We start from the raw sequence: 16,226 nt of genomic DNA on the forward strand, positions 1-16,226 counted from the left end.
TACTCTATTAACTACTAGGTATATTTTATGCCAACCAAATACATTTGGGCAGCATAGCTTGTTGTTAAATAAAGCATTTCCCTCCACTAATTGCAGTCACTTGGGCTCAACTAGTGTCTAATTGTATTTGCGGACCACAATCACAATGATAGTGTTTCATCAACTAGTTGCAATTATCAACTAATATCAATTGTAATTATAACATTATTTATTTAATTTCAAATTAAAGAAATTTTAATTGTAATTGAAGACCACTGAGAGAAAAACGAAGGTAACTAATTTTTTTTAATGAGTTTCTCATTAATTTTAGGATGGCGGACACGATGGTCAAATCAAAACAGGAGAAAAACAAACTTTCACAATAGCTTCTGAGCATACGTTAAGGGAAAAAAAATGTTTTTTAGAGCTACGGAAAAACAAGGTAATTTCCCTAGTAAATTATCGTTTTGAGTTTTCATTTTAGTTTTATTTCAAGAATTAATTATTACTTATTCCAAAAATACTTAGCCACGAACTTCTAAAGCACAATGATTTTTACCCACCCTATTTTATTTCTGTATTTTACATTTTTTTTTTTTAAGACACCCGCTTTCCACATTACAAGATGGATTTTATCTATTTTTAATTTTAATTAATACTTTTAACACTTGTTCAAGAAACAGTACTTCCTTACAAAGCACTGGACCCCTGACCCTTCATGGTTTGTAAAGATTGCTCAAAGATTCCAAGGTTTACTCAGTACTTTAAAATATTTAGAAAAATATTCTAAATTCCTCGTTTTTCTCTTATGGTTTTCAATTTGTAATTCATATTATTTTTTTCCCAACACTGCTGCATAGGTAAATGCATCATCCTAATTGTTTATAGGAAGATAGCCCAGGTGGTGATAAAAAAAGGAAAATAAAATAGCAGAAAGATGTATTTATTAGTAACTAACGCTTCGCCGTAATTTGCTATGCTTCATCAGGGATAAATGCAAACATGATTGTAACTACAAAAAAACATTGTACAATATGATAAGATATGTTTGTATTCAAAACCTTGATTATGAATAAATAGCTCTTTCGGCTATGTTATGTAGATTTTTTACCGCCAACCGGAACTTCTTGCTCTAATCAGAGTCATACGCTCAACTTAAAATCTTCCAATACTCTATCTTTGTCTTCCTAATAAGTTCTAACATTATCAATTTTTACTGACATAAGACTCATACTCTTGCTGTAACCCTCCAAAGACCTCCTAGTACCCTACGACTACTCCACTACTAACTCACCTTGAGGAGATCTGATTGGTCGTTGAGATCTATTGGTATCTTGATGGGCTCATCGAGGCAGGAGCCCATACAGCACCTGTTACAGCACATAGCACTAGCACCGCACTGCCCGCAGGCCTCGCTATTTTGGTTATCCCTACCACCTCTTGTCCACCTGATGGCGTGTCGTCCGATGGGACTGGGTCTCTAGGGCATCTGCGGGGTATTCTATGATCAAGTCTGTATTTAGGTTCCTTTTTCACGAAAGTCCCATGATACTCGTAATTGAATGAAATTTTCGAAGGTTATGTTTATACACGCTATAAGGAGAAAATAGTTTGAATTATTTGAAATATTTACAATAAATACGGATTTTAGGATAATTTTTTTTTCTTTTTCTTTTTTTTTTTTTTTTAGTTTCAAAATACATCAGATTAAGTGTTTCAAGCTTATTATTTTCGATAAAGAGCCTTAATAATCGGCTAAAATATATTGACAAATATAATAAGTCTTTGTATTGACAAACGTGTAGGATCGATAGCTTAGACAAACTACACATAATTTATTTCTATATAAAGGCAGCATGTAATGCACTTAAATCCTTCAATTGTAGTGTTTCTCACATTAGTTAAGTGTTATAATTAACTTTAATAATTATTATTTATGAGACGGCCAGTTCAGTTGTTGATATTCGCTTAAAGGCGTAAAACCCTCTGGTCATCAACGCCTATGGCATGATAACAGTAAAAAATAATAAAAATAAATTGAAGAGGAGTTATAATTTATAAATAAGGCGATGTGCTTTTAAAAATTCAAACACTAATCTAATTTTAGCTTCTTCATCTGTGAGAGCTTCTGATAAATCCCTATCGTGTTTATTCTTGGCAAATAGTGAGTACATTCTTCAAAAATATGTCTAATCGTAAGAATGGACAGACAATATTTGCACGTTGGAGGTGGCGGTTTCTGACCAGGTGAGAGTGCGTGAGGTGAATATAATGAGTAGAGTACGACCAGTTAAGTTAATTGTTGTTAAATGTTTTCATTTATTTTTATCATGTTTCATTTAGCATTTAGGCCTATAATAATTAAAATATAAAGTGTATTAAACTTTTACAATATTACTTGTATAACTTTACTGTCATTGTTCTTCAGATTCAAGTAAAAGGATAATAATGTTAAACTAGATTGATTTGTACAATATTGTAAATCTTTAACAAATAAAATTATACTGTATTATTTTATAATCAACCAAGAAAAAATAATTGAGTACATCTGAAAGTTTGAAATTTCACGTTTCAAGATGTTTTGAATCAGAAAATTGAAAACAAAAAAATTCCTGCATTCGCCTTCCACAACTTTTATCCTTGCCACCAAATCCCACCTAGGATGATCGTCAAACACTTCTTTACCATCCTGTATTTATTTTCAAAATGCCAGCCGAATAGAGTTTTCAATTCACATATTTTAGTTATTTTTGAAGTAGAGAAAAAATATAGTGTTTGAAAATAATTATCCCCAATAAAATAAATAATACTGGAAGATTATTGATTGACCGTGTGTATAGATGAATGGAATAAGGTCCGGGTGCGGTAAAAAAAAACTCAAATAGTATAATTATCTACTATTTGAGTTTTTTTTTTACCGCATCCGGACCATATTCCATTCATCAAAAATAAATAATATTACCTCCTTGACAGTTAGGGGTTGCTAGTATCCTTCGCGAATCTCATGTAATTTATTTGATATTATTTATTAAATTAGTTGTGTTCAGCCTTTGGCCATATCGACTTGGTAATCTCTGACCATTAAATAATGAGATAAGTTGTGTAGCGAGAGCAGGTAACATCGCCCAATGAAACCACTAGGTTTCCTGGCCCGCCTTATTTCGTGACTACTACTAAGGCTAACTATTTTCCATATTCGTGGAAATTTAATTTTTTTTAAATATTAGTATATGCTAAGACTAAAAATGCAATAAGTAATCATTCATTAATATATATAAATCTTATGACTCTTAATTAATCATTACGAAGAGAGAATAGTTAGCTACAGAAGAGGTAACATTGACGATACGTAAGAGCGAAGGCAATTGATATGAGAGAGAGCTGACACAGGCACGGGAACCCTCAGTCATCCAGCACTCCAGCACTCCATGCCCACTCCAATCTCCTCCATTTCCAGAGATATAGAGCCACCACGAGCGCTCTACTCCTACATGCTTCGGAGATATCTCAAAATTGTCATTATAACACGCGTTTTATTACAAAATCTATTTAAAAATATTAATTAAAAAATAATTATTACTTGTTTTAAAAACTTACAAAACATCTGCTTCCTACCCCTAATCATTGAATTTGTTTGATTTAGAAAAGACTAATTTACCATTTTGAATTAATGACCATAACAATAAGTGCAGTACTATAGAGATTTAAAAATAACAAGTACTTGGTCCATTAATCGGAGTGACTACCCTTTTTTTATAGATTTAGAAGCTATGAAATTCTGGATAACTGTTGACGAAATTTCCAGAAGAAAAAAAAACAACCAATCTATGCAACTATGAACTGAGTATCTGTATAAACGTAAATACATTTTTTTTTCTTTTGCATTATCATTCCTAGCAATCAATAATTAAGAAGGGGTTTGACAAAGTTACCTCATAGAGGTATAACTTTGTCAAACCACTTTTTTTCCAATTTTGAAAGCGCAAACAACTTTTGATATTTAAAGAGTTCGCACGGGAAAAAAAAAATAAAATGAAAACATGTAGGAAATTAATTGGTAAGTATTGGAGATAATATCTGCTACTTAGCTTCAATAAAGATTTGTATTTCTCCAGTTTTTCTCTCCTAAGTCACAGAAGAGAGAGACCTGAAATCCATTTGAAATCCGGTTGGATTCCAGTATGATGTACTGAAATGAGCATTGCAAGAGTTCGGCGGAGTTTTAACATGGTGCACCATCCGTACCTCATGTACCCTTAAGGAACCGGAGTATATTTAATTTTTTGGCTAACCTTACATATTTAATGTGCAGTTCCAAATTTTTAATCAAATATAAGATCCACAAATTTGTGATTGTTATGTAAGGATTTTAAGCATGATAAATTTTAGTTGGGGGTATTATGAGGTATGCGTCCCCTGCCTGAACCTGGAACTTTAAAATCCAGGAGAAAAGCAGTTTGGCGACAATTTAGCAGAGGAATCTGCTGCGAGTCACTAGAGCAAATCTGAATGTGTTCTTTGATGTGGTGTAGGTCTTAGGCAGGAGGGGTTCCTCTCGACCTCCTCCTGCGAGAGCCTTATTGAAATATACATACAAGAAGGAAGGTTAAGCAGGTTTGCCAAAAAATATTCGATTACTAATTGAGCAGGGCCACAGAAAATGGTGGAAGAATAGCCTGCCCTATGCCTCATTGTGGCGTGCCACAAACTGCTGAGCACATAATTGTTATTGGCGCCGCCTTTGAAGTACAAAGGGTAAACTGCTGAGGGAAGATGGACTCTATGTTCTCACGGAGAATGATTTCCCACAATTGTCACTAAACTTTATTGTGTACGGGTGAAAAGTTTCAGTGAACCCAACCCACTTTCAACAAGGGCGAAGAGGACTGGTTCCTAAACGGCCACCCGCCAGAGGAGGTGCAGAAGGAGAACAAGAGATGAGAGCGGATGGAGAACAAATGTGGTGGGGGGAATATGATCTTAGTGATGGAGCTGAAATGGGTGGATATTTTTATAATAGGTCGTAAATAAACAAACGTTTTTCATGTATGTAATTTATTGTAAAGTAATGACTGATGTTACAAGACTCCTAGTTGAAAAATCCGTACCGTTGTCTACTCTATCCATCGATGTCTTCAAAGGCCACCTTGACACGTTTACAGTATGGATCTGTAAAATATTATATATATACAAATATGATGATGAATATTAAAATATGCAAAGTCAATGTATATGTAATGTTTGTTTCATTTTCATTAATATGGAGAACAATATAATATTGAAGTACTAAAAATAAACTTACTTTTTACAAAATGTTCTTCTGGGCAAGTCTGAAACGAAATACAAAGAGAATTAAATTAAATATTTTATCAAAAATAATCATTTTTAATTTAAGTTGAAAAAAAATTGACTTAGAGATAATTTTCTTATATTGATTACATCTTTTTCGGGCAAACGCGTGCTTCGTTTAGTTTGGTTTTTTGATACACGTTACGTAAAAGCTAAATGTACAGAAAAAGAAATGTGTGAAAACGTTATTTGTAAATCAAATTGGAAGATAAGAGCAAACAAGAAGTTTGAAAACGAGAAACTTATTTATTGCCTTTTAAGCAAATTGATATTCGTTCCTTGAAAATTATTATAAAAAATGAGACTGAACAACCAGCTATGCTCTAAGGTACTATAAAGACTATTCTCAGTTTGATTGATTGATTATACAACCTCAAAATTTATAATCTCCATTACCAATATTTGATTTTGTTTACACCGATTCTTTGAAATTAGTGCATGGCATTTACTGGCACTATTGACTAATGTGAACTGTAAACATCTAAATTGTTATTGGTTATTTTAACAAAAATGTTGCTACTTCTTGATGTAAAAAAGTTTACATCAAAGTGTTAATAAATATTTTAAAAAATGGGAAGAATGGATGTAAAACTCAATTTTAAAAATTTAAACCTAGCTTTATACTTAATGAAAACAAATCGATGAATCAAATATAATATAATAAATAATAACTATAAATTAATTAATATCACTTTTTCACATCCAAAATGGTAATAGAAACTAAAATACATCTAAAGTACACGTAGTACACATTAATACAGTATTATTAAAATAGTTCATTATAAAAAATAATAAGTATAATATGGTATACTTAATTCTATGAATATAGATGAGCCGTTTATTTTGAAAGTGCCCTAAGTCCATTTCTACTTAAATGGAGGTATTTAAGGGTTTGTGTTTCAATGCAATTAAAAATATAAGTACAGGATACTAATGAGTCATATTCCTTAAGTGTATCTAAACGTGTTAAATTTATATTTTATATTAGAATAACGGCAATTATCAAGTGAATAATATGCGTTTTCTTACCAAGAATGGAGTTAGGCCACTTTCAAAATCGACAACCAGATATGTTATTAAGTTTGAAGGGCCCAAGTCCATTCAACATAATTTAAAATGCTTCAAATTTAAAAAAAAAAAAAAAAAAAATACTCTTTTATTTTACATATCTTTAGAATACTTTTTTTTTTGTTTCTTTATTTAGTTATTCACAACTGTAAAACATTTTTACAACCAGCGAATGAGATGTAGAGAGATAGAGAGAAAAAAAAATATAAAAAAAAAAAACAATGTGATGAAGGCATGAAGGTTAATGTCATCCAATGATGCCCCTCCATTAAAATTGAAATTTAAAAATCAATTTAAGAGGTCCCTCAATTATTATCATTGATCTCTTATAGAAAATTTGATACGGTTCATTTCTGACATATTTTTAACCAGTTCATTGATTCTCCGTTAGAATTCTTTATCCTTTTAAAAATTGCGTCTTCTAATATTTTGATGATACAAAATTTTCTTGTCTCATTTCATGTAAAATCAAGTTATTACCTTTCGGAAACATTTTGATGATATTGTAATAATCTCGGGAGGAAAACAGTAAAATATTTTTTGAATCCCACTTCTACTACGCCAAAATATCTATTATTTGATGAAAACGAATTTCCTGATATTAAGAATTTGTGATATATGATTTCCACATTATTTTCAACTGTTTGGACAATTTTTATCAACATTAAACATACTTTAATTTAAGTGTAAATGGATTTAGGCCACTTTTTAAAATAAACGGTTGGATTATTGAACTAACTTTGAAATCATACGTGTCCAGAATTATGGTGTTTACTTGGAATATAAATAATTTCTAATGCTTTATTGATAGATAACTTGAAGTTGTACATGTAAACACGGCTAATGGGAAATAATTGACAAATGGACATAGGCCACTTTCATAATAAACGGCTCAAGTTAATAATTTATAAGTAACACTGTTATAATATTACCAATATTATTTGGCTCCAAACACAATGATTGACATCTATTAATCGTGGACTACATTCTAGCTTATCTCCATTCTGCAACCAACTGTAATCTACAAAAAAAAAATTTATAAATAAATATTTTTTATAACACATTTATATAATACGTGTTAAACCCAAAAGAATTATTGAACTTCATAAGAAGCATAGGATTCATATGGGATATCTAGTGGAAAGAGGGGTAACTCACAAAAGATCCAACTGAGTCGAAGTGAGGAAGGGATTCCCGATCCTCAGTGTAATAATAATAATAATAATAATAATATATACGTGTGGAATTATTGTTCTAAGGACGGTTTTAATCACATCCATTTGTGTCCCACCAATTTTTTAAGTCATTGTTAAAATTTTAATAATACATTTTCTATTGATATAACTTAGATATATTGATAAAACGAATAAGATAGAATATATATTGAGGAATCTACAGTATCCGAAATAACAACAGAAACACACATATGGCTTTTGTAGATTTCTCAATTCGTTCAGAAAAAAATGAGTCTGGTATCCAAAAATTAAATATTTAATTTTACTAGAAATACTTGAATTAAAAATCACCTTTGTTAGCAACACATTTATGAAAAGCGGTGACCGCAAGATCTTTAAGCCACAGAAAAGCCAAAGTTTCCCTTGTTATCTGTTCCCATACTTGAAGATCTTCTGTACCGTCATCTCTCAGCTATAACAAGAGTAGAAAATAACTCACAGTCATCAATAAATTTACATAAAGTTCATATTACAGAATTCTTTCATAAACTCTAATTATATATGTATTATATAACTTGTTGAAAGAACAATGAACGAGTAGTATTTCATCATTATAAGTGAATTAATAAATTCTCTTGTACTAAGCAAAGTTTTTCTTTCCAAATTAAAGTTCTACATTTATAACTTAAGTAGTTTGTTTTGGAACTTAAATTTTTCCCTCTCAAATAGTTGTTGGAAATCAACTTTTTTAAATCTTCAAAATAATTTTTAAATAATAACTAACCAACAACTTTTGATTGATAAAATACTCGTCGCTTATCTCTTATATTAATATTTTTAAGTATCGACTCACCACCCCGTTACCTCTCATCAGGCAATTAAAGAAACACTAGAAAATAAAAAAAATATAGATATTAAATTAAAAAATATGGGTACAGATAGTAAAATAATTTTTAGATATTAAAAAATGCACATATAAATGATAAAAAAATATTTTTTATTCTTTGCTTAATTAAACTGGAGAATTGACTTCATAATTTTTTTTTTTTTTTTTTATTTATTTCCACCTTCCTCTGCCTTATAAGCAATACAGGTGTGCAGCAGCAGTTCGATGTTACATATCCATCATCAAACAACTGCTTATAAATCAATTTACAATGAGTATTATGAATTGACTTATGAAGTCAATTCATAATAATTAAAAAAAAAACTTACATTAAAGCTGTCCTTGGCTTTTTTGAAGTTTTCACAAGAGAAAGGATCTTTTGTCGGATTTCCTGCAATAAGCACAATGGTATTTATTATTCATGTTGAAAATAAAGGAGTAAAAATAGTCGTTAGGGGATCACGGTAGCAGCTTGGTAACGCGCCTGTCTACCAACCCGAAGGTTATGAGATCGAGTCCCCGGCCCTACCCGAGATTTTTTCAAGCATATGATTATGCAATACTCACTCACAACCTCCCCCGGGCATTTGTGAGGCCCGTAAGCCAATGGGTGGCAATCACAATAGTGGAGTGACGAACCCACCCTATGGAAACCTTGTCATGAGGCGTGTGATGTATTTCCCACGTACATCGTGAGAGGCCTCAGACCTCTATGGTCTGTCGCGCCAATAATAATAAAAAAATAGTCGTAAATTCAATTTAAAAGAATAATATTACAAACAAATTTTAGGTTCCCTTATCATCAAACAATATATTGTATTAGAATATAGGATATAACTCTGGGATGAGAGATGATTTTATTCAAATTAGCCCATTTTTTATTATTTTTCTCGATCCTAACGTAATTTCTAGAAACCCCTGAACTAAGGATATTCAATATTAAATTGTTCAAACCGTTGTTAGTTTAAATAACACCAACAACTAGTCTTCATTATTCTTGATAGGTTTATCTCTCGTATCCAGAAGGAGAGAGCTAATTATTTAAAAATCAAAAATAGATCATGTATTAGTAGCAAAAAACATTCATAAAACATAAGTATAGCATTGAAATGAGGATTCCAAGATTCCTCCTTGGAAATCAAAAAGATAAAATCTATATAAAAAACCGTAAATAAAGAACCGTAAATTTTATCAATAGTAACATAATGATTTTATAAAATAAAATAAATTGTTTTTCATTGATGATTATTTTATTTCACTCATAATCACAATACAATATTATGTTAGTGGAATACAATCGTCCACGGATGCTTGGAGATATTTATAACAAATTGATGATTTGAACTTGAAAATAAGTAACCAAAAAAAATTTTAAATCATTAGTGTAATTAATTAAATAATTAATGGGTAAATTCTCAACATGTTTATATCATTCCATTGTATAACTAAAATCAAATTTACTTATTGTATAAATTTTTAATATAGTTACAAATATCAATGAATAGGTATGGAAGGGGAAAAAAGTTGAAATAAATGTTTTTAATATGCCCCATACTCATGTAATATGTATCCTAAAATTGTAACAAATAATTTAATCGACAATTTTTTAACCATGTTATAAGTATACAATTAAAAATCCTATAATCTATATTTACCTCATATTTGTCAATTGTACAAATTTCTATAGTGAAATTTTGTCGATTTATATACATATAATTTAAAAAATGTTTTACAATCATATTATTTAAATAATTTCTTCAGTCTGGTGCATTCCACTCATCCCTTTAGCACAAACCAATGTACCTCTTTGGACATATCAATATGCCTATGCCCTTCTTTTTTTTTTTTTTTTGCCTCCTTATTGATATATCTGTATTTAATACAATTTCCTATTTTAGTTAAAAACATGTTTTTCACAATTGGACAATTTTATTTCTAAATATTTTTTTTACATTTATGTGCCTAGCCTTTTTATTAATTATATCCGCATAATGTGTATTTAAATTAGAAATTAAAAAAATAATATAATCAACTTCCTAAAAAAAGGAAATCCAGAATAAATACTTTAAAAAATCAGTTTGGTAATTATCATCGAATAATCAGACGATAGTGCGAATAATCTTTAACAGGTAGTAGGATTTATTGTTTAAATTTTATTTTTCCTTTGAAACAAAAAGGTTCCATGTACCAATAAAAAGATACAAGCAAAACTGTCTGTGTGTATTAGAACGGCCTTGCTCAAAAATGACTAGTTCTATAAAATCTACTTATTTAAGGTGGTAGGTATGTGCCGAAAATGTTACTGCAACTTTTTGGCTAAAACAACTCATCAGAAGTACCACTTTATATCTTAGATTACACTGTTCTCTAAAACGACTTGACTATTTTGATTGAACTCGTTTGATCAATGTACAATTAATACAATAGTAATTAATAGGGTTAGATATTATCCTAGTTCAAATAGTCTGAAAGGAATAAAATGCCGATTTTTCAAGACTACTTCTCATAAAGTACCTTTAATTTCACATGGTCAATTGGAATAAGATATGGATAAATATAAATAAACTATGCCATAATTTGATAATTAACTAAAGGGGAAAAAATGAGATTTCCAGACTAAAAACGAATTTTCGGAAATAACATTACTAATGCACTTCGCTAGATGTATAATTTATCTTTTGAAACTGAAAAAAGCCTTTTATGTAAAAAAAAAATCTTACATATAATGTAATAGAGAATGACGAACAAGGCATAAATAAACTTAGCTTATAAAGAAATGTTCTCATGTTTCTATGGTTTTTATGATAATAAATGGTTTTTACTTTCACTAACCTATGTATAAAATTGATTTTTGTTCTTTATGTTAATGGATTAATAAAAATTATCTATGAGCGCACTGCACCAAATTTTATACTATAGTTAATTCTAGTACGATGAACAATTACAACTTTGAGTAAGATAATTTGCGATTTAGAATAACATACCAAATGTAGTCCATTCGTCGTTTTCTTCGAATCTTTCTTCGAAGCATCGATTTACTATCATAGAAACGTTTCTTGTTGACTGTACCGTTTTTCGGTTGTTGACTGTATTGTTTTCACCACCGCAACAGTACTGTAAGATTATAAACATTTGCTTAACACTCACTGTTATAATAGTAAACACAGTCCAATATATACAAATGACCTCACCTTAAATGGAAATAGCATGTCATAGTCCTGATGATGCCTAGTTCTTGCTACTTCCCTTACGTGTCTTGGGCCTATGACTGCCGTTGGGTGTTGAACATCGTGTGCGAGGTACAGTCCTTCTATGTAATGGCCTGTGAATGATGCTATTTAACATCGATTTACCATTTGTGGCTGATTCTCATTTTATAGGTAATTTTTAGTCTAAGTTGAAGTTTACTCATTCAGCTAAACCTAACCTGATGTTTTTCCCCATTGATAAAAAATATTAAATAATTGTTTATTACAAAATTGTTTAACATACCAAAATGTCGTTAACACTTATTGTGTCGAGTGTTTTGTAATTTTTAGTTTTTAGTAAATATTCTCACGTATGGCGTTTTTTTCAATGAGGGTTGCATAGCACTACTATTCCGACACATTATTCGGATGTTTATTGTTTTGTTTTGTTTTTTATATGGATAATGCAAAACATTATCCAAAAGGTAAAAAAATAAAAAAGTTCTATATTGTCAACACGTATAATTGATTAAAGATTACTTCTTCATAAACTTATAAGGAGCCGATAGGTACCTTACATTGATATTAATGTAACTTTAATTAATCTTTAATGTGTTCATTGAGTAAATTTTCAATAAATACTAAAATTCAATAATTCAGAAAATGGAAATGTTCTTTAAATTCAATGAGAGCAGGCCGCATAGTACCAATATTTCAACACACTATTTTTTTTTTTTTTTTTTTGTTATATGCATAGTATCAAAAATTACAGGAAAAAAAGTGGAAAATGTTAATAAGTTCGATTTTATAAATTTCTTACATTTATCATATATTAAAAATTAACACTTTTTAAATTTATAATGAGACCATAGGTACCTCTTATTGATACTGTTTTTATTTTTTTATTTAAATTAATTTTCTAAAAATTTAATTAAAGTAAATAAAAAAAAAATTAAATATTTGTTGATAATGGTTAATACTATTCCTACTAACCTTAGGAACTATGAATACACTGATTCAATTGAATAATAGAAACCAGAATTGAGAAAATACAGTTCAATGTAGGAATAGTTAAATTTATCATCACTTTACCATATAACTCTAGAAAAAACTTTAGACCATTTTAAAAAAAATAAATAATAATACTTTATTCTTGAAGTCAGAAAAAAATATATTATGGTTGAGACGAGATTTTTCTAGAATGTTGGGTATTTTTTTTTCTAAGTTACTAGGTATCAGTGATTAAGCGATGTGTATTAAACAACTATTTGATTAAAAAATCGACTCATTACTCTACAAACAAATTATAATAATATTATAATAAAGCATATAAACCTTACAGTTTATTTATTTCTCTTTTACATGAAATATTTAAATGGAAAGCTTTTACCTAAAGACTCCAACTTCAGACTATGCACAGACCATAGAATAGTGAGCGTAGTCCATATGATACTTCTGAATTCCATTTCGAACTGACGTAAACAAACCTCACTGGTTTCCTTCTTATACTAGCAACATCCCACCTCCTTAACCGACATTCCATAATTACGAAAATTGGCCACGAAGAAGGTTAAACAAATATTCGGACTTAAACAAATATTCGATAACATACTTACGTAAATTCGCCAAGGACAATCAGACGGCTGGGGAAAAAAAACTCCTCACCATTCAGTAAAAGATGAGTCATATCCTATACTTAAGCGTTTTCCGCTTGTCCGAGTAAAAATTGCATAATTTACTATTTAAAATAAAATCTCAACCGCCAAACAATCGAATGACAGTATTTGCACCATCATCCAAATTAGCTATCCTCTTAAATATTTCAGACTCCAGACATTTTCGATTTTCTAGGATACTAACTTCGATTTTAAAAGAAGTTAGTGGAAATGTGGCGTCCTTCGTTACAATTTATAATCAGCGTCGGGCAAAAAGTAATTTCAATTCCAAACACTCCTCCTAGGCGTCTGAAAAGAAGATGGCCTCGAGATCTTCTTCTCTAGAAATGTTATTGGAGTTCTATCAGTGGGTAGATTCTCCACATGTTTTTATCATGTTACTATGTCACCTACAGCAAATTTACTTGTTGTATATAAGTGTATACAGTTGTAAATATCAATAACGAAATTATTAAAAAAAAAAAATTCCAAACAATAACTAGATCACAAAGAGCACTTTGCAGGGTGCTAAGGGGCTCAGGTAAAAGGGTCCTTCCTGAACAATCTATTAAAAACAGATAAGGCCTGCTGGCTTTGTCGGTAGTCAGGTCAATTATAAACAATACATGCACCAAACAGTTTTCTAAGTGTACCACCACCTTGTTACGTATTTTTCTTGGGCGTGGCTGATGATTGCCTATGGGAAATAAGGTTCCGAAAAGGTAACGCCTCTACGAACGAGAGGGGAATCTGACCAGGAAAAAGAAGCAGAAGAAGCAGCAGAAAGAAGAAGATAGACGAGAGTGGAGGTCCTGAGAAGAGCTCTTCAAATATGGAACTCCACGGCAAGACGAAATCCTGAGAACGGCTATGAGGCCTGAGCCCTTATGAACAAGATGATACTCACGTTACTACTATATTAGATAATAATTTAATAATCAATATTTTATGGCAAACCAATTATCTGAATCATATCAATTTGTTTTAATAAATTAATTAAGCATTGTTAGTAAATACTTAGTTCCTTTATGTAATTTATTTACTATTATGTTACACAATACCACCCCTTATAATATTATATAATTAATAGTGACAACATTTTATAAATATAAAGATATTTAAGGTTAGTTCCAATGTCTGTTTTCCTCAGCTATTTTCTATGAAGAGTCTTACAAAAGAAGATCTATACTTAAAATGGGATCGAAGATATTGGGCAAAAAAAATACTTCGTTTCTACTTCAAGTACAAAAATCTAAGGATTCAGATAGATCTTTCCAGAAATAATTTGTCAATTATATTTTATTTCATTATTTTATATTATTTCATGTTATTTTTTTTTTTTGAGTCGTTGCATCCTAAAACCATAACGATCAATTAAAACTTTTTTTTTTATAAACCGTTTTGATATTAGTTTATTACAAAATATAATAAATTCTTCTAAAAATAAATAAATGACCTGTTATTTAACTTTAAAAAAAAAAGTGATCACTTTGTTCTAAATCTTTTGATTAAATAAATTTAAAAAAATAATAATCTGAAAACGGACTAATGTGGCTTTAGAATACAATTCATACGATTCATTTCTCTAGTTGACGATGAGTTAATCAAAAAAGATTACAGGTTGGATCTGTAATTTTTTGTTTTATTAGTATTATGATTACTTTTTTATTTGTTGATATCTTATTCAAATATTGAACACAGAATTACTAATTATTTTATCCTCGAGTGAACCATCTCATAAGTACTCATATATTACCCACCAGAGTTTCAAAAATAAGAACAAAATATCTCCACATATATTACTTCATACTAAATCCATTCATCATGGATAATACTGAGTGCTGATTTGACATTAACAAATGAGACTGTGATAGTGTACTGCACAATCTTCCGAAAGCACCATTCACCCATTGGGATATTAAATCTCTCAGGTCATAAATCGAATTCTTCCATTGATTAGTTTCAGTTAAAATAAAACTTTGCTATGAGACGGCTGCCAAATATTTCAGCTAGGCCACCTATTTCTGTGCGACCATGGACCTTCGACTAGAAAGGGAGTAGACGTCTAGCGACCATAATCTGGATATTATGGAGATGATGATCGCAGTTTGATGGGACTACGATGATGGTGATTTGATTAGTTGAGGTTAGCTCTCAATGGGAATCCTGGCATCAATTATCATATTATTTTTATGATAAGGTCAGGAGGCACTGCCAGGTTATCTATAGCCGAGTGTTCTTGAGACCTCAGCCTGAGTCACGGGTCACCGCCCCAATAAGCATATCTAATGAGCAGGTGAAATTATTTAATTGTGTACGTAATTGTTTCGTTTGCAAAGTAAAATATAAAGGTAGGCGGGAGTTTACTTCGGAAAAATTTCATTTAAAAACTGTAAAGGAACAAAGATTATACAAACTACATTCTTATTTTCCGATTGTAGGTCACGTTATCGCATGTCGAAAGGTTTTGTGTAGTGTATCGACTTTCATTCGAGAACAATACAACTCAATGATTGGAATGACGAGGGTTAGCTTTGATTTATTCGATGAAGTTCATACTTATTATGGAATGTGTCTGTCTTCAGCTTTCAAATAGGTGTTATGTTAGAGGACTGAATATATTTGGCCCTGAAGGATTTCCAATAACTAAATATTTTCTGACAAAATGACTAACATAGATTTTTTTTCTTACCTATATATACCTGAGTATATATTAATATGTTATATATATATATATATATATATATAGAGAGAGAGAGAGAGAGAGAGAGAGAGAATAAAGGAGGTAAGAAAAAGAAAAAAATTGTATATTAGTCATAGAAAGCTTGGATACGGTAGATAAACAAACAATTGTATATAAAAGTTATGAGAACTAGATGTAACATTATTATGACTAACTTCATTGTGGTTGCCTATTTTTTTTTTC

At 30.3% G+C, this 16,226-nt stretch overlaps 2 protein-coding genes across 3 annotated transcripts in view; both read right to left on the bottom strand.

Annotated features, from left to right (window-relative positions):
- Positions 1-1,455, bottom strand: part of LOC106681972 (long-chain-fatty-acid--CoA ligase 1) — an 87,432-nt gene extending 85,977 nt beyond the window's left edge. Inside the window, exon 1 of the mRNA XM_014422582.2 lies at positions 1,274-1,455. Coding sequence (XP_014278068.1) covers positions 1,274-1,363 — 90 coding nt within the window. The 5' untranslated portion in view covers positions 1,364-1,455. The remainder of the gene's footprint in view (positions 1-1,273) is intronic.
- Positions 1,456-5,022: 3,567 nt separating this feature from the next.
- On the bottom strand, positions 5,023-13,168 carry LOC106681971 (uncharacterized). 2 transcript variants are annotated; one of them, XM_014422581.3, is made up of 9 exons: positions 13,036-13,168; positions 11,649-11,779; positions 11,442-11,571; positions 8,787-8,848; positions 8,425-8,460; positions 7,923-8,043; positions 7,329-7,417; positions 5,282-5,309; positions 5,023-5,148 (listed from the first exon to the last, which is right to left on the bottom strand). In XM_014422581.3, exons 1-9 carry the CDS (start codon positions 13,109-13,111, stop codon positions 5,099-5,101), a joined length of 723 nt encoding a protein of 240 aa, XP_014278067.2. In that variant the 5' UTR covers positions 13,112-13,168; the 3' UTR covers positions 5,023-5,098. The 2 variants fall into 2 exon arrangements, with proteins under 2 accessions (XP_014278067.2, XP_066900916.1); XM_067044815.1 differs by having other exon boundaries at positions 11,649-11,791; positions 13,036-13,118.
- Between the last annotated feature and the right edge of the window lie 3,058 nt (positions 13,169-16,226).

The sequence above is a fragment of the Halyomorpha halys genome, unplaced genomic scaffold (assembly GCF_000696795.3).
Source record: "Halyomorpha halys isolate HHAL.00 unplaced genomic scaffold, Hhal_1.1 Scaffold380.1, whole genome shotgun sequence".
In the NCBI taxonomy this organism is placed as follows: domain Eukaryota; kingdom Metazoa; phylum Arthropoda; class Insecta; order Hemiptera; family Pentatomidae; genus Halyomorpha; species Halyomorpha halys.